Source organism: Lolium perenne, chromosome 7 (assembly GCF_019359855.2).
Source record: "Lolium perenne isolate Kyuss_39 chromosome 7, Kyuss_2.0, whole genome shotgun sequence".
Taxonomy (NCBI): Eukaryota; Viridiplantae; Streptophyta; class Magnoliopsida; order Poales; family Poaceae; genus Lolium; species Lolium perenne.
Window position 1 is genome coordinate 25,758,334 of NC_067250.2, and position 19,021 is coordinate 25,777,354.

At 44.1% G+C, this 19,021-nt stretch overlaps 2 protein-coding genes across 2 annotated transcripts; both read left to right on the forward strand.

Moving 5' to 3' along the window:
* The first annotated feature begins 109 nt into the window (after nucleotides 1-109).
* Nucleotides 110-4,749, forward strand: LOC127318048 (adenylyltransferase and sulfurtransferase MOCS3-1). Its single transcript, XM_051348665.2, has 11 exons — nucleotides 110-427; nucleotides 523-615; nucleotides 739-794; nucleotides 1,167-1,231; nucleotides 1,369-1,443; nucleotides 1,534-1,612; nucleotides 1,819-1,857; nucleotides 1,942-2,050; nucleotides 2,450-2,568; nucleotides 3,446-3,565; nucleotides 4,273-4,749. The coding sequence occupies exons 1-11, from the start codon at nucleotides 151-153 to the stop codon at nucleotides 4,651-4,653; spliced, it is 1,413 nt and encodes a 470-aa protein (XP_051204625.1). The 5' UTR covers nucleotides 110-150; the 3' UTR covers nucleotides 4,654-4,749.
* A 422-nt stretch (nucleotides 4,750-5,171) lies between these two features.
* On the forward strand, nucleotides 5,172-8,200 carry LOC127318045 (nicotianamine aminotransferase A). Its single transcript, XM_051348663.2, has 7 exons — nucleotides 5,172-5,602; nucleotides 5,749-6,088; nucleotides 6,190-6,408; nucleotides 6,487-6,546; nucleotides 6,970-7,125; nucleotides 7,478-7,571; nucleotides 8,048-8,200. The coding sequence occupies exons 1-7, from the start codon at nucleotides 5,220-5,222 to the stop codon at nucleotides 8,173-8,175; spliced, it is 1,380 nt and encodes a 459-aa protein (XP_051204623.1). The 5' UTR covers nucleotides 5,172-5,219; the 3' UTR covers nucleotides 8,176-8,200.
* Nucleotides 8,201-19,021: the final 10,821 nt, after the last annotated feature.

A 19,021-nucleotide genomic window follows, 5' to 3' on the forward strand; every position in this document is an offset into this window, starting at 1 on the left:
ACCTCTTTTAAAGGGCCGGGCCTCAGTTCGCTTCTTCGTGGGCCCAACCGACGTAGGGTTGCTCAGGCCCAAGATAGTCAACTGATTGGTTGGCCCATTGAGAAAAGTTAGCGCGACGGGGCCGGCAGAGAGGTATCGAGCTGCGGCGAGATGGACGGCGGCGGCGGCGGGGTGGGGAGGAGCAGGAAGACGGCGGAGCGGGAGCTGGAGAGGCTGAGGGCGGAGAGGGATGAGCTAGACATCCGCATACGACTGCTGGAGTCGGAGCTCCAGACCGGCTCCGCCGCCCCTGCCTCGCCCGCAGGAGAGGACGCGTGCGGCGGCGCGTGCCAGGCCCGCCGTGGATTCGCGCAGGATGACGCCCTCCCGGCGGACATGATCTATCGGTACAGCCGCCACCTCCTCCTTCCCGACTTCGGAGTCCAAGGTTAGTCAGCTCAGCTCAACCTACGGTACACCTGCAGTGCCATATGCTAGGACCAGCTCGTTATCGCCTCTGACGCTTTGCCAACGATGCTGTAGGCCAGCGGAAGCTCTCCGGCTCGTCGATTTTGGTGGTCGGCGCCGGAGGATTGGGCTCGCCCGTAGCGCTGTATCTAGCAGCTTGTGGTGTTGGTAACTAACGCTCGTGCCTGTTGCTTCTCAAGCCGTTTTGGCTATTATGAACTTGGATGTTTCTCTTAGGCGACGCAGTTCTTGTTTGTCACTGACATACTGCTTTACCTGCTATCTTCCTAGGGGTCTTGGGCATTGTTGATGGTGATGATGTTGAGCTTAACAACCTCCATCGACAGGTACAGATGATTTAGGATGCTCCTCTTACCTTCTGTCATGTAATCCTTATATTTTCAACCTTCTGACTTATGTTGGTGGCCATGCTATCTCAAAACAAAACTGAAGGATGTAAGTTAGGAAGTTGGCGAAATTCTAATTCACTTGTAGGGATATTATCTACTCCCTCCAGTTCAAAATAATTGCCCACCAGATACATCCATTTTTGGACCGAGGGAGGTATAAAATTCCAAGTCACTTGGAGAACTTTGCTTGATAAAAATGGACCCGCTGAACAGAACTGCCCATCGGAAACTGATGCTATATCGAATATCTAATAGTCATGTGGCATACCATTAATGATACTATATATTTTCTCTCAAATGTTCTCTTAGATAATCCACCAAGAAGCATATATTGGAAGATCAAAAGTGAAGTCAGCAGCTGATGCTTGCCGTGCGTAAGATACCGTCCTCTAAAACAAATTTTATGTAGCCGTGCCCCATTTTAAATGATGTTTATGGCAAATAAAAACTCTTTTTTTTTCACATTTGAAGCTTCTGTCTAACTAATTTCGGTTGTGCTGTTTGAATTCAGGATTAATTCATCTATTCAGGTGGTAGAGCATCATCATACTTTGAAACCAAGCAATGCCTTGGAGGTTGTGACAAAGTATCCTTCAGTAATCTGATTTGATCAGCAAAGGAACACCATATCTATAAAAAAATCAATACTCTTGTTTTCAACACTAAACTAGCACAGATATGACATAGTTGTTGATGCAACAGACAACCTTCCTACTCGGTACATGATCAGTGATTGTTGTGTATTGCTAAACAAGGTAACACACTTTTGTTTTCTTTTATTATCAGTCATGCTCTAATACTTCACAATCTTGTAATCCTGATTGTCTGTTGTGTCATGTTAGTGGTTAGCAAGCCTCCTCCTAGGTTTTTATGCATTAGATTGCACAAAAAATATTTATGTGTATTTCACTTGCACTGGCTTTCGTTAATCAAATGATGACATGTTATTTGGTTCGTGCAGCCTCTTATATCTGGTGCAGCATTAGGTTTAGAAGGACAGGTAATGTCCTTTCTTGCAAAAGATCTTGTATTTTGATTGCCCGCCTTAGTATTATTTGTACTCATTTATTGATGTCTTGAATAGCTGACTGTTTATCATCATAATGGAAGTCCATGCTACCGGTGTCTTTTTCCAAATCCACCACCCGTGGCAGCTTGCCAGAGATGCTCGGACAGCGGTGTTCTTGGGGTTGGTAAGTAGCCTAGTAAATGATGTTCATGGCATAACAACAGCACACCGATGTACGAAATAGCATGAAGTATAGTATTCACTGTAAACATTGTCTGGGTATGTGTGCATACATAACTATCTGTTATGGAAACAAATGAAATCATGATTAATTAAGTTATTACTCATCGAACATATAATGTAATTTCAAAATTTATTATTCCCACCTTTGCTATCATGTGCTTAGATTGTTTCAGAAAATAATGCTTCCTTTTGTATAGAGCACACATTTACCACTGTAGCTCTAAAAAATGGCACGAAGTAGGATGTATGTATGCTGTGCTTATTATATGCAATATGGGCTTCATATCTTTTTTGTTCATAACTAGTTTCTACTGTAGGCTCACTACTTTTTGTTGACTAGTTCCGGGAGTAATTGGCTGCATGCAAGCTCTAGAGGCTATAAAGGTTGCAACTGGTGTTGGTGAACCTCTATCTGGAAGAATGCTACTCTTTGATGCATTATCTACTCGTATTAGAATCGTAGGTTTCTCTACTTTTGGACTATTACTCCTTATGCAACCCTGACCCTTTTCATTTCCATACTGTACATCTATGATAACTACTTTTGGCAGTATCGTGGTAAAACAATGCTAACCCTAACACATCTATGATAACTACGTTGCTCGCCATCAACAAGGCTTCAGCACGAGCAACGCATGAAGAACGAATAAACGTATACTGCCTAGATCGCAAGATGCGATCTAGGCAGTATGATGCTTACCCGGAAGAAACCCTCGAAACAAGGGGTTGGCGATGCGCCTAGATTGGTTTGAGATGCGGTATTTACTAGTTGTACTACCCTTTCCATAAATTAGGATTGTAAAAAATAGTTGATAAATTCTACTTTCCATCTGAGTCATCTGTGAGTATACACATTGTAGTTCATGTGCATTTTGATAAGGAAGAATCTGTACTTTGCAGTTTATTCCTCGTGTGCGAGTACACTGAACATGATAGTCTTATATTTACAGCTGCTGCAGCACAGACAAGGGTACAAGCGCTATATGCTGTTTGCCACAACTTAAATGTTCTCTTCATTATCTTTTTCTATAGTAGAACCAGTCTAGCCATAGCTACGATTATCTGAAAATGATTTTTTAAGAAATTTGGTGTTTATGTGGAGATTGTAAGCTGTAACAGAATTAGTTGGGTACTTGGGTTGGTATATGCATAATAGATTATGACCAGTCAGCTCATCCTGCACTAGCCATGTTTGATCTTTTGAATCTGTATCAGTTTCTTGAGGATAAGCATACAGAGGATAAGTTCAAACCTGCTTATAAACTGTTCTTATTCTGCTTGATTTATACTAAACAAATTCTATGTATTTCATTATCAAATCTTCTAATTCCTGTAGGTTAAGATTCGAGGAAGCTCGCCTGTTTGCAGCATATGTGCTGAAAATTCTGTTTTCACGCAAGAAGATTTTCAGAAGTTTGATTATGAGAGCTTCACACAATCCCCGATGTCTGACAAGGTAAGTTTTCCTTCCTGTATTGAGATTCTGGCTTGATTTTACTTCCTCTGTTCCTAAATATAAGATGCTTTGACAGTTCAATTTGAGCTGCCAAAACATCTTATATTTAGGAACAGAGGGAGTAATAGTTAAGCGGGCCTCAGAACATTGACTTCATAATTTTTCTTTACTGTGATCGGTATTTTTTGTAAACAAAGGGAGTTATAAATTGCATGTTTTAGTATTGTCTTTCTAACTGGAGTTAAAGGCTGGAACTTATTAGCTAGCTTAGCACCCAGTGTTTAGCAAGTGTTACAGAAGATGCTCACTATAAACCAACAGGGCTTCCCTACTGGGCAATTTTCGCTAATTTGTAGTCCCATACACAGATGTGGAGTGATAGTCCAACACAGATGTGCACTGAAAGCATTTTATGAGCGTCCTCTAGTACCTCGACACTGAGTTCGAATATGAGTTTGTGAGATGCCATAAGGCATTCTATGTCCAGTTTACTTCCTTTTCTTTTTGCGGCGGAACCTCGGGCCCAGTTTAGATTAAGCTAGCTGAATTATGTTTGAGTTCAGAGAGTGATAAAAGTGAATTTGAATAGTGTAGGTCCTCACATGAATGCTAGTAACAAAATCTTACTAGCCTAGTTTTTCCACTACTAAATCACTTTGTCAGATTAAGAAGTTATGACATTTCACCTATTTTTCTGATTAATGCAGTCGGCGCCGAGCCTGAACCTGCTACCAGAGAGTGCCCGCATCACTTGCACAGAGTACAAAAGTCTGATCGACAAGGGCGAACCTCATGTGCTGCTGGATGTACGGCCCGCTCATCACTTCCAAATAGTTTCACTTCCTCGGTCTCTGAATATACCACTCTCTGCTCTGGCGGAGAAACTGCCTATGCTCGAGACCTCACTGAAGAAGATGATGGATTCCTCGGACGGACAACCTGCTGTGTACGTGGTCTGCAGGAGAGGCAATGACTCGCAGAGTGCCGTGCAGCTTCTTCGTGAGAAGGGCTTTCATTCCACGAAGGACATAGTCGGTGGCCTCCAGTCTTGGGCACATGACGTCGATCCCGAGTTCCCCGCGTATTAGCAAGTGGGGTTTAGGCTTTGTGCTGAAGTTTCAGCGTTTGTATTGAACGTGGACGTGGAGGTCGAGACAATTGTTTTTCATGTCGTTGGACTATCATATGCTTGGCTTGCTTGTGCTTTCCTGTGATAGTTTCATTACATTATTGAGTTGGGTACAGAAACTGTACGTTACAGTCCAGGAAACAAATAATCTCGACTGTGATTTTGCATATCCAACAGTTCTCATGGTGGACTTTGAGCACAACTAAGTAGAGCTGACATGGGTGCAGTCGACAAGCATGGTTCATGCGTCCTGGTCCGCCGCGGCCCTGCCCCCGGTGCGCCCGTTGCCTATTTTTTTAGGGGCTGGTAGCCGCTGCATAAAACCAAAACACGATGCCCCAAACTATGCCACGTGAGCGTGCGTGCTTCTTGCTGCTCTGGTGCCACCCCGGTTCATGCTATCCGAGTCGGTCAAGGCAACGGCTATATATGAACTCCAGCGCGCGTTCCAGAGAGTCAAGCACCAGACAGCAACGATATACAAAACACTACTCATCTTCTACCACCACCACTACTCGTTTCCTCATGGCGACGCACCAGAGCAACGGCCACGGCAACGGCAAGAGTAACGGCCATGTGGAGGTGGCGACGCACCAGAGCAATGGCAAGAGTAACGGCCACAGCAATGGCCATGTGCTGGAGGAGGTGGACTGGAAGTTCGCGAGGGCCAAAGACGGCGTGCTGGCGACCACGGGCGCCAAGAAGAGCATCCGGGCGATAAGGTTCAAGATCAGCGCGAGCGTGGAGGAGAACGGGCCGCGTCCGGTGCTGCCTCTGGCGCACGGCGACCCGTCCGTGTTCCCGGCCTTCCGCACCGCCGTCGAGGCCGAGGACGCTGTCGCCGCCGCGCTGCGCACCGGAGAGCTCAACTGCTACCCCGCCGGCGTCGGCCTACCCGCCGCACGAAGGTAACGAAATTCGCTTTCTCATGCATTGTACCCTACCTAGTTTATCTATGTGCATGTGCCGCTGCATGTGTCCAATGTTCTTCCCTATGCAGCTTGACTTTAGCGCCTTTTCAAACAGTTAACTTTCTACCTTGTGAAAATAACAGTGCCGTGGCAGAGCATTTGTCAAAGGATGTGCCTTACGAGCTATCAGCCGATGACATCTTCCTGACGGCTGGCGGAACTCAAGCCATCGAGGTCATAATCCCAGTCCTGGCCCAACCCGGCGCCAACATCCTGCTTCCTAGACCAGGCTATCCAAACTACGAGGCGCGGGCGGCGTTCAACAGGTTAGAAGTTCGGCATTTTGATCTCCTTCCCGAGAAGGTCTGGGAGATCGATATCGACGCGCTGGAGTCTATCGCTGACAAGAACACGGTTGCTATGGTCATTATAAATCCGAACAATCCCTGTGGGACTGTTTATTCCTACGAGCATTTGGCCAAGGTTGGGATCCTTTACCTTGTAGATCAGTCTATTTAGATGTGCATTACGTTTGCTAATCATTTTTGGCCAGCAGTAGTAATCGTGTACTTGATGTCATTTAGGTGGCAGAGGTAGCAAGAAAGCTTGGGATATTGGTCATTGCTGATGAGGTCTATGGCAAGTTGGTTCTCGGCAGCGCTCCGTTTATCCCAATGGGTGTGTTTGGGCACATTGCCCCAGTATTGGCCATAGGATCTCTATCTAAGTCATGGATAGTGCCTGGATGGAGACTTGGTTGGGTAGCCGTATATGATCCCAAAAGAATTTTGCAAGAAACTAAGGTAGCTATCTAAGACTCTTTTTGTATATTGTTGTGGGCGTTAGCATTTTGCTAATCATGTTATTAATGTTTTTTTTAGATCGCTACCTCGATTACGAACTACCTAAATGTCTCAACAGACCCGGCAACTTTCATTCAGGTTAGTTTTTTTGTTTTTGTTTTACCCATTCTTGTCCTATTCTTTTGTGACTACGTTGTAGCTACCACATGCTCGGTAACAGGTTACTATATTTTTGTTCACTTTGAAGGTCAATGTCAAACATGACTAAATAAAAATACATTCTTTTAATTATTTGCATTTGTTATATTTGATTCGATAAATAAAACATATACAAGTTAAACTAAGCTTAGAAGATATGCATAGCATTGTGAACACACTACATTATTCTCTGTCAAGTTTGCACTATTTAGATGTGAAAGAATTTATCAAATACATATACATGCATTTTTCTTAGCACTCCTTTACCACTAGCAGCTTCTGTATTTTTAGTATTATTGATCTCTTTTACATTTATTTAAGACAACTGATTTAGTGATTTTTTTGTACTGTCAAATTGATTAGGGAGCTCTTCCACAAATTCTTGAAAACACGAAAGAAGATTTCTTTAAGAGGATTATTGGTCTACTAAAGGAATCGTCAGAAATATGTTACAAAAATATAAAGGAAAACAAATACATCAGTTGTCCTCACAAGCCACAAGGATCCATGTTTGTTATGGTAAGTCTATTTATATAAAGTACATTCTAAGAAGACGTAAAGTAAGAAGGATTAATTTGAAACTGCAATGCATTGCAAAGTTTTATCTAAGTCATAAGTATATTACAATAAAGTATATTCTTAGGGAATGCCAATAAAAAGGATTATTTTATTTTCTTTGAGAATATATATACATTTTGAAGAGTAAAGACGATAGACAAATCTTATTGTAAGTACTAGTCATGTTAAAACTTCGTTTGTATTTGTTGTTACTATGACATGATGATGACAAAATATATTACACAAATTGTTGTTATTTTCTAGAAATCTTAAATGGTTCTGGGTAAGCTTATATTAAAATCAATGTAAACAGGTGAAACTGAACTTACATCTTTTGGAGGAGATCCACGATGACATTGATTTTTGCTGCAAGCTCGCAAAGGAAGAATCGGTTATTCTATGCCCAGGTAGAAATGTATATTCTCATTTAAGAAAAACTTACATGAGAAATGATTATTTTGTTTGGTCCTCCTGAATCGCAAAATACATCATTTTTTATCATGAAAAAAATGAAATATACCAATGTAGTGAATATTTTCGTGAGCATACTCATCCTCTTAGTAACATGACACACATAAATTGCGAGAGCAAGGAACATATACATTATTGTAGTTTGCGATCGGAAAACATATCACCTTTCAATCATATCGAAGTGTACCGCGACAATAAATATATGTATATAAGTTATCCTATCACTTAAATATAGGGGCTATATACAACACAGTGTATAAATTGGTAATACATGCAGGAAAATATGAACCATGATCCTTTAGTACATACGATCGTTATTGTTCCACTCTTTCAAAAATAAAGGAAACGTGATTATGATTCTATTTTTATCTCCATATGGTCCAACTTATATATTTGTGTATCTGAAATGTAGGGAGTGTTCTCGGAATGGAAAATTGGGTGCGCATTACATTTGCCATTGTTCCGTCTTCTCTTCAAGATGGTCTCGAAAGGATCAAAAACTTCTGCCAAAGGAACAAGAAGAAACCGATTAGTGATTAGTAATTGTACATGAGATTAAAGATGTTAATCATCTTCCATTATCTCCCCATCATATCTTTTGATAAAATGAAACCTTCAGTTCCATATGAATAAAATGAAGAAGACACTTTGAATATTGTATGGTTGAAATGGTTGGGTTGAAACATAGTTACTACAACATAACTAAAGGAGACAAATAGGATATTAACAAATGTTAACCAGATTAGAGTAACTAACATTTAAGCAACAAACAAGCAAACTAGATCTAGCACAAAGACAAATAAAGTAGATATGCAAGAAGTAAAGGGCTAGATACAAAAAAAACATCTGCTGGAAAAAGATACATAAAGGTTGCATGCATTACTTTGATGTACATGCCAGGACTATGTTCCATATTTCGAAAAAAGATGCTAAAACTCCAGGCCAAAATCGCCGCCAGTGCATCAACCATGAAGTCGAAGAGGACAGGAGAAAGTGGGTCCCCTTGCAGCACCACCTGGCCAAAACCTCTTAGTTATTGGAAACACTAGAAGTACATACTCTATAGCTCTACATTACAATAAAACTATGCAGTATTATCAGCTTGGAAGTTTATTGTTAATTTAGCAACCGCTGTATACAAATATCAACTGGTGCAACCAAAAAAACCGTCTAAGCATCAAAACATGGAATCTACTTTTCAAACCCTCATTAATGCGAACTCAACGGTGATAACAGACAACCAATCGAATTAACTATTTAGGAGATAGACCATTTTAAATATTCAAACTTAGTAGGAGTATTTAATTTCCTCATGTCATAATTAACATCATACATGCATGTACTGCCTATAAGGATGAGATTCTACTAATACACCCGCCACACGCTATTACATTATCTCTCCATGCATAAGATTTTTTCCTTGCACAAAAGCTATTCCACAAACCGTTTTTTCTAGATCTCTCGCATATGGGCGATCAGAAGCCGATCCACAGTATCCTCAGTTGCCTGTGCCACCGCTGTTGGTTCCCCTGCCCTCGACCGGTCGTTGAGGCAACACGGGGATGGGGAACCTTGGATCGATGTGTCCGGACCCATAGAGTCTTCGAGTTCTCCGTCTTCAGTGAAGGGCACCAGCGGAAATGAGAATAAGGGTCCCTCAGACCGCACCGGATTGGTGTTCTTCCCCTGAGGAGCTACATGTTGGAGTTTTGAGCCGATTGTCAGACACTAGGTCTAGCGTGATGAGTGTCTCTCTACGGCAGCGACATTTTGTGGAGGGGATGATGTCACATCATATTGGTCTCACCAAGTTCCACCTCCACATGATGAAGCTCACCATGTACGGCTTCGTTAGGTAAATTGCGAGTTTGGTTTCCCCCCTTCTCCATTTGGCCGGATCTAGGATTATCTCCGGGTCCGTCTAGGTATTGGCTTCTCCGGGGGCGGCAATCTCTTGAGATTGTGGTCGCCGATATCTTCTGGTCTACGTCAATGACTTCCCAACCGCTGCTTAAGCAGATGTGTTTTTTTCAAGCTTTCTCCGAGACGAGCTTTTCTACACCGGAGACCCAGAGGCGGCATCGACCTATGCTCACGACACGCCATCGAGAGATGCAGAACGAAGATGGTGCTGAACTTTTGGAGGACTGTGTTCCTTTTTCTTGCAAGGATGTTCTCGTAGGGCTGGTTTCAGATAATATATGGCCTTATGCCTTTTTTCCCTTAAAAAAATATCTCGCCCTGCACATGGAGTACATAAATATAACCGCACGAAAATAAAAAATGGTGAATCCAAACTAAGTCAAATGGGTTCACAACAAATAGATCAATATGTCGTCGACCGACGGTGACACGTCAAAGTGCGCCGGCAATCAGGGCGATTTGTTTAGCTTAGTTTCCTTAACCGCTCTGACAACCACGCTGACCCCTGGGGCTGCGCACCACCTAGCCGAAGATAGGCCGAGGAAGAAACCGACAAGACAGACAAAACGAACAACAGCACTTGCAGTGAAGGGCCTCCACAGTGATGCCACCAAGAGGGGAGCGACGACCGAGAGCGCCGCCATCACCGGCATCGGCCGAGGCCGGTGCAGGGTTTTCACCCAGAGCACACCGAAACGAAGTCGTGTTCGCCTGACCGCCGAGTCGGGGAATCCAAACAGCTCATCGACTCCGACAACCAACTCGCTCCACCACCATCAGCATCCCGCACACCTCGTGCGCCGACGCCGTGCAACAGCCACCACCACCACCAAACCAGACCAGAAAGCTCCGCGAGCACGACCGTCACCCACCGCACCTCGTGGAGATGAGAGGCCAGGCTGCACAGCCTGCAGCCGACGGAGCACTGCCAAAGAGCACCGTGGGCGCCACCAGAACGCCACATAGAGGGGGCGCCGACCAACACCGACGCGGGGATCGAGGACGAACGCCGATGCCCGCAGACTTGAGCTCCCAGGACCTGCCGCCGCGCCAGCCACGCGGCCACCGCGGCCGCTGCACTGCCGAGGATCCCGGGGCCCCCGCGCCCAACTCCGCTGGAAATGCCGCGCCAACCAGGGTCGCCACGCCGCTCCGGCTGGAGCTCCAATCGCCCGATGGGGAGAGGCCCCTGCCCAACACGACGCGCGCGAGAGGAGGAAGGCCCGCCGCCACCGTCAGCCGCGCGGCCTTCGCCCGGCGGCGTCCTCCGGCGGCGGTGAGAGGAGGTGGAGGGGGAGGAGGGGCGGCGGCTGAGCTAGGGTTTGGGTCGCCCGAGCCGCCCCCTTGATATCTTTGTTTAAACTCAGGATAATATTATATTACCGTGTCACGCACATTTGTCATGTAGTATAAGTTTTCGTTTTATTTTGCATGTGGACCGACGAGGATCTCAGCAGAACCAAAACCATTATTGGCTGCAGAAGTCAAGACTTCCCGATCAAGTATCTTGGGCTGCAACTCGCCCCGAGGCCGCTCACTAAATCTGAATGGCAACCTATGTTGGATGCTGTGATTCACACGCTTCCGGCCTGGCAACATGGTCTCATCGCTCGGGCAGGTCGCTTGACCTTGATCAACTCGGTCATGCTTGCTAGGCCAATTCATCACATCATTGTCGATGATCCACCTTGCTGGCTGCTGGAGGAGGTGGAGAAACATCTCAAGGGGTTTTTCTGGGTCGGAAAGAACCGGGCGAACGGTGGTCAATGCCTTGTTGCCTGGGACAATATCTGTAAACCCAAAAGGTTTGGAGGGCTTGGAGTCAAAGATCTTCGGCTTCAGGGTTTAGCGCTGCGAGTCAGGTGGGAGTGGTTGCGCCGGACTGATGACAGTCGGCCCTGGCAGGGGCTAAGCCTGACCTTGGATCCCAAGGCACGAGCGGTCTTCCGTAGTTTTGCCAAGCTGGAGGTAGGGGACGGGCACAAGCTCCTGTTCTGGCACGATAGATGGATCCACGGCAGCTGCGTGGAAGATATTGCGCCGCTGGTGTTCGAGTCGGTGGCCACCAGAAGGAAGAACTCTAGGACGGTGGCGGAGGCGCTCTTGGACAACAGTTGGATCAGAGACCTTGGCCCGGAGCTGTCCTTAGAAGGTTGGGCGCAATGCATCAGCCTCTGGGAGAATATTGAGCTGGTTGACAGGGACGTTAGCAGGCCAGATAGGTTCTCTTGGCTTGGATCGGCCAATGGAGAGTATTCTGCTAAGGATACATACAGGATGCTCTGCTTGGGGCTGGAGGATTTTAGCATGTTCAGACCCATCTGGTACTCATTCGCGCCACCAAAGTGCAAGATTTTCGCCTGGTTAGCTCTGAGATATCGCCTTTGGACTTCAGACAGAAGGCACAAGCATGGTCTGCAAGATCGATCGGCGGCCTGCTACTGGTGCCTGCAGGAGGAGGACACTCTGGATCACGTGCTGATGCGCTGCCCTTACGCTCGTCAGGTTTGGTTCGGCTGCATCACCGCGGCAGGGCTGAACATTGTCGAACCCAATAGGGATAGTTCGTTGGAATCGTGGTGGTCGTCAGCAAGGGAGCTTGTGAGGAAGAAGGATAGGAAAAGTTTCGACACGTTGGTGATCCTTATTGCGTGGCACATTTGGAAAAAACGGAATGCGAGAGTGTTTGGAAACACTACTCTTCATTTCTCCACAAACCAGATGTTGAGCCGCATTAAAGAGGAGTTCGAGCTGTGGAAACTAGCCAAGAGAGGAGAGGAGTCACATATTGTGAGAGAGTAGGTCTAGGGAGTGAGTGTGTGCGTGTGTGGAGTTTCCCACCCTCGCTGTTCGCAGATGATGGGTTGGCTTCTTGTACATGTTACCTTGCTTTCTTCTATAAAGATTTGGTACGCCATTGACGTACCATCGAAAAAAAGAAGATATTTTTCATATTGCAGGATACCCGTATAATCTAGAATTCGATTTCAGCTTGCTCGCGTAGTTCCAAAGGTTCTCCATCAACAACCTGGGCGATCCTTTCATCGAGAGCAACTACGGCGTGCACTCCAGGCAGTTTGAGGTCACCGTGCTTGACTGGTGCGCTCACCTCTGGGACCTCCAGCCGGACAACTACTGGGGCTACATCACCAACTGCGGCACCGAGGGAAATCTACACGGCCTACTAATCGGGTTAGTGTACCTCGCTATCTATATGCATGTATCTCTTGCCGGTGCGAATGTGTATATGAATTTCAGACGAAATGTTTAACTTTTCCTTTGTGGTTTTCACATGCAGGAGAGAGCTTTTTCCTGATGGGATTATATACACGTCCCGTGAGTCACATTACTCCATCTTCAAGGCGGCTAGGATGTACAGAGTTGAGTGCATCAAGATCGACACTATGGTAACTGGAGAGATGAACTGCGCAGATTTCGAATCCAGGCTGATGCAGAACCCCAAGAGTCCAGCGATTATCAACGTGAATATAGGTTACAGCCATGCTTTCACGCGCTAGTCACACATACACATGGAATGGTTCAAAATTGATTTACTTAAAACGGGCTCATGTTGATGGATCTTGGATCTTTTGTTTTTGCATCTCTTTCTTGCAGGGACAACCGTCAAGGGAGCAATTGATGACCTTGACAGGATTATAAAAACACTTGAAAAATGTGGATTTCAAGATCGATTTTACATCCATTGTGATGGTGCTCTGGCCGGCCTTATGATGCCATTTATCAAACAAGTGAGCCGTGTTAACTTGTACTGTCACATCGGCTATTTCAGCACATGTGCATTGCATCTTTTTCTGGCGTTCAAGTAGTAATGATACTTTTCTTGTGTCATAATCTGCTTGCCACTTAAAATCTATGGACAACAATGGCTTGACTAGCTTGATTTTTTACTATGTATTTTTCTAGGCACCAAAGGTGACATTCAAGAAGCCTATTGGAAGTGTGTATTTCAACAAGGAAGGAGGATACATTCTAAAGGGTCTGAGTGAGATGGATCTTGGAAGTCTGGTTTTTGATTGGATAGTGATCTCGGGCACGAGTGGTTGATCTTCCCGTGAATGGCCATGGAAAGGAGGGGGTCGCGAACCGGATGGTACACAACTTGGTTTTGGAAGATATGGAACCAAAAGTTGTAAAGCGCAGGGAAGTGCGATTGGCTTTCTTATTCGTCTAAGTAAGGTGCATTGGCTTCCTGCTTGACCTGAACCCAAGCAAGTCCTTCTTTTATTTAATGATTGGCTCTCATAGCGCTTAGTGTTTTTTGAGAATCAGAAGGATCCTTTTCGAGTTTCCATTTCTTCATTTGGAAACTGGGCTCTTCTATCTTCGATTTTTTTTTTGCTTTATTCTTTGCGTGTTTGGTCACAAGTTATTGGGATGCCCGGTGCCATGTGGTGTGGTAATAACAAGGCTCGAGCGCATAAAAGTTCTCTCTACCGACATCGAGTGCATATCATCTAGAGATGCGACTATCATGGGGAGCCGGAACGGGCACACACCGATGTTCATGTGGTACACGCTGAACAAGAAGGGTTACCGAGGCATCCGTGAGGATGTCGAGAAGTGCTTGGCAAACGCTCATTACCTTGCGAACCGTCTCAAGGAGATAGGAGTAAGTGTGTCCCTGAATGCATTGAGCAGCACGCTAGTTTTTGTAGTCATGCCCAACGTCAGCATAGAGAAGCTCGACGGCTTCGTCAAAGAGCTCGTGACTAAGCGAACTTCATGGAAAGGAGGCAAAGGGTTTAGTGTACCTTGTGTTGCAACGGACATAGGGAAAGATAGTTGTCTCTGCGGTGTGCATACCAAGAATTTGAGGACCTTCCAAGATTAGATCGTTCAAGGATTTGAGAACGGCGAATTGAAATTTGGAGTTTGGTGCCATATATGATTGACTTGGCTCGTTATCCATCTCTTCTGTTGCACCATCTAAGATAGCGACATGTTTTAGTTTTCTAGTGATAATAATAAATTGAATGCGTAAGTGCCATATATTGTCGTTGTGTCTACGGCTCTACGCTAGCCCTCGTTATCAAAGTGACAACATGTGCTCCCTCAGATCCATAATAAATGTTATGGTTTTAGTTTAAATTTATCTAAATTTTAACTAAAAGCATGACACTTATAATGGATCGGAGGGAGCTACAGGTCCATTGTAAACCGAACGATACGGGTAGAACACAGTTTTGGCATACTATATCACGTCCTATGCTACCCTGATTGCATGTCTAACACCACCACCACCCCCCCTCTAATCGAGAGAGAGGATGAGAGTACGCTTAAACACATCTAGAATTTTTTACAAGTAATATTTTTGTTAAGTCATCAACCACTTCATCTTTGTTGGAGATGAATCTGATATCCAATAACTTGTTGGTGACTTTTTTACAAACAAAGTGATAGTTGTTAGATGTATATATCTGTATATTATAGTTTCCCCATATGTTAGGGGGTTTCCTGCATATTTGCACCTGTACATGTACTATATATTGTGGCCTTTGGCCCCCTGGCAATACAACAATCATATTGCCCTAACAATAGTCACTCTCAATATATTTGTGTGGGCATGAAATGTAGGATTTTCAGAGAGATAAGTACCATCAAGGTTGTCACACCAAAGACATGGTCATTCTCTAAGAGAAACACCAAGTTCACGCACCAAGGCTTCAACCCAAATCAACTCAGTTGTGACATTTGCCAAGCCATTTTTTATTGATCTACCGTACTAGAGCGAGGAACGGTGACTTGTTTTTGGGCACTCCATGATATCAAATTAGGACCAACGAGTATGCAAAACCTGATGTGGATCATATATCATCATGAAAGCATGATGCACTAAGTGAAAGAACACGTATGTCATCTAGAGAGGGGTGAATATGTGATTTTAAAAAATGAGATAGGTTTAAAAGTGCGGCATAAAACTAGTGTTTAATTTTTCAAGCACAAAATCTATATCAACTAGGGTTCACTTAAGTGCACCAACAACTTATGTTAAGCAAGACAAGAAACTATTTGATAGTAACAGATATAACTTCAAACATGAAGGCTATCACAAAGTAAAGTGAATAATGAAAGAGCTTGGGTATAGGAGTAACCGAGGGAACATAGATACGATGATGTGCACAGAAGTTCAAATCCTTGCAGGTGCTAATCTCCATTGGAGCAGTGTGGAGGCACAATGCTCCCCAAATGTCACGATGGCTCACCGTATTCTTTTTTTTATCCTCCCCACCAAAAGGGAAAACCTCGATTCACTATGATACCCTTGAGGGTAGTCACCTAACTTGTACAAGCTTGGAGAAAACTCCACAACAATTGGAGGCTCCCAAGTAATTGCAAAAAAAGGTCGCAAACATGAAGAGATCTCCACAACTTAGTTGGAGGCCTCAAGAACACCGCCAAGGTCACCAAGACATCTAGGGTCCAAGGACCCAAGATAAACAAGTTTCGGGTACAAGCACCTAAAGAAAACAACTCACGAACTATCACTTCAGCGTATCACCGTGGAAAATTCAAACCGATGCACCAAATGCAATGGAAAGTCCTTGTAATATCCCAGGATTTGGGGTTACAAAAATAGAGAAAATAGATGTGTGCATTGCATTCATGCATAGAAAATCCGGGGAATTTTCGCGCTTTAAAGTAAAACAGTCACAGTAACTAAAGTTTCACTTGACCTTGGTGGAATTGAAGTAACTCATCAAGTCAAGTGTTATAAACCTCAATGTGACCTTTGTTTAAAACCTTGTTTTGGGTAGAGATAATTTGATCTAAGGAGTTAGATCAAATGGAATTAAAACCAACACAATAACATATTAATAAATGATCAATTGCTTGATCTTATAAAAGATCATAATATGGTATTCTTTGCCATAACATGTGGATATCTGTTTAATTGGGAATCAAGTAACAATAAAATGAAGAAACTATTCTTGACTTACCTTTTCCATGTCTTAAACTAATTCATGTTCCTACCATGCACCTCTTGGTATTGATTCCACTTCATTCTTGGAAACATGACAAGGAGATCAACTCTAGAAGTATGGATTCTTCTCTATTTCAAATCATAATACATCAAACCTAGAGAAGTGAGAGTTCTATATTATGTATTAGAGAAGCAATCACAAACCTTGAGCTAAACCCTGGATATACATCCATGTATTCAAATCATCATCTTTAAGCGGAACCCTAGGATATTATTTAAGATATTGCCCAGAGAGAGAAACCATTAATGCTAAACATAGATATTGATATCACATCATTCTCTATGGAGCCTAACCTTAGGTTAGTATTTAAGTCTTTCCCAAATGAGAGAGACAATTCATCCCAATCTTAACTTTATCTAATTAAGAATCAAGGACAACCTTGAACTAAAGGATAAGGAGATAAAACCATTTAATCTTAGAATGGTGAGATGAGCTAGTATAAATGGAATAAACCAAAGCCATGAATTGATAAAGTAAGGAAGAGATACTAGGAGAACAACATAAACCCTAGAATAACTATTCCTATATGAGGGAGATCAAGTTATGGAGTTACACTCAAGTAGTTGAGGCAACACTTGAACTTTAGGGAGATAACTACCCAATCATCAAGATGATTATATCATCATACCTTGAGAAGAACTCTAAGTAATTATCTCAGGCATTTTTCTGGAATATAAACTATTGAGGTAACTGATACGTCTCCAACGTATCGATAATTTCTTATGTTCCATGCCACATTATTGATGTTATCTACATGTTTTATGCACACTTTATGTCATATTCGTGCATTTTCTGGAACTAACCTATTAACAAGATGCCGAAGTGCCGATTCTTTGTTTCTGCTGTTTTTGGTTTCAGAAATCCTAGTAACGAAATATTCTCGGAATTGGACGAAATCAATGCCCAGGGTCCTATTTTGCCACGAAGCTTCCAGAAGTCCGAAGACGAAACGAAGTGGGGCCACGGGGTGCCCAAACCCTAGGGCGGCGCGGCCCCCCCCTTGGCCGCGCCGGCCTGTGGTGTGGGGCCCTCGTGCCCCCTCCTGACTTGCCCTTCCGCCTACTTAAAGCCTCCGTGACGAAACCCCCAGTACCGAGAGCCACGATACGGAAAACCTTCCAGAGACGCCGCCAACGCCGATCCCATCTCGGGGGATCCAGGAGATCGCCTCAGTCACCATGCCGGAGATGGGAATCATCTCCCGGAGGACTCTACGCCGCCATGGTCGCCTCCGGTGTGATGTGTGAGTAGTCTACCCCTGGACTATGGGTCCATAGCAGTAGCTAGATGGTTGTCTTCTCCCCATTGTGCTATCATTGTCGGATCTTGTGAGCTGCCTAACATGATCAAGATCATCTATCTGTAATTCTATATGTTGCGTTTGTTGGGATCCGATGAATAGAGAATACTTGTTATGTTGATTATCAAAGTTATATCTATGTGTTGTTTATGATCTTGCATGCTCTCCGTTACTAGTAGATGCTCTGGCCAAGTAGATGCTTGTAACTCCAAGAGGGAGTATTTATGCTCGATAGTGGGTTCATGTCTCCGTGAATCTGGAGGGGTGACAAGAACCTCTAAGGTTATGGATGTGTTGTTGCCACTAGGGATAAAACATTGGTGCTATGTTCAAGGATGTAGTCACTAGTTACATTACGCGCAATACTTAATGCAATTGTCTGTTGTTAGCAACTTAATACTGGAGGGGGTTCGGATGATAACCTGAAGGTGGACTTTTTAGGCATAGATGCAGTTGGATGGCGGTCTATGTACTTTGTCGTAATGCCCAATTAAATCTCACTATACTCATCATGATATGTATGTGCATGGTCATGTCCTCTTTATTTGTCAATTGCCCAACTGTAATTTGTTCACCCAACATGCTGTTTGTCTTATGGGAGAGACACCTCTAGTGAACTGTGGACCCCGGTCCAATTCTCTTTACTGAAATACAATCTACTGCAATACTGTTCTACTTTTTTCTGCAAACAATCATCTTCCACACAATACGGTTAATCCTTTGTTACAGCAAGCCGGTGAGATTGACAACCTCACTGTTTCGTTGGGGCAAAGTACTTTGGTTGTGTTGTGCAGGTTCCACGTTGGCACCGGAATCCCTGGTGTTACGCCGCACTACATCCCGCCGCCATCAACCTTCAACGTGCTTCTTGGCTCCTCCTGGTTCGATAAACCTTGGTTTCTTTCTGAGGGAAAACTTGCTGCTGTGCGCATCATACCTTCCTCTTGGGGTTCCCAACGAACGTGTGAGTTACACGCCATCAAGCTCTTTTTCTGGCGCCATTGCCGGGGAGATCAAGACACGCTGCAAGGGGAGTCTCCACTTCTCAATCTCTTTACTTTGTTTTTGTCTTGCTTAGTTTTATTTACTACTTTGTTTGCTGCACTAAATCAAAATACAAAAAAAATTAGTTGCTAGTTTTACTTTATTTGCTATCTTG

Bases quoted from the DNA above. Each gene is read 5' to 3' on its own strand.
- LOC127318048 (XM_051348665.2), top strand. From the start codon at position 151: ATGGACGGCGGCGGCGGCGGGGTGGGGAGGAGCAGGAAGACGGCGGAG. The intron at 1,232-1,368 runs GTAAGATACCGT...GTTTGAATTCAG, and splicing joins GCAGCTGATGCTTGCCGTGC to GATTAATTCATCTATTCAGG. The intron at 2,569-3,445 runs GTAGGTTTCTCT...TAATTCCTGTAG, and splicing joins TATCTACTCGTATTAGAATC to GTTAAGATTCGAGGAAGCTC.
- LOC127318045 (XM_051348663.2), top strand. From the start codon at position 5,220: ATGGCGACGCACCAGAGCAACGGCCACGGCAACGGCAAGAGTAACGGC. The intron at 6,409-6,486 runs GTAGCTATCTAA...TGTTTTTTTTAG, and splicing joins GAATTTTGCAAGAAACTAAG to ATCGCTACCTCGATTACGAA. The intron at 7,572-8,047 runs GTAGAAATGTAT...TCTGAAATGTAG, and splicing joins ATCGGTTATTCTATGCCCAG to GGAGTGTTCTCGGAATGGAA.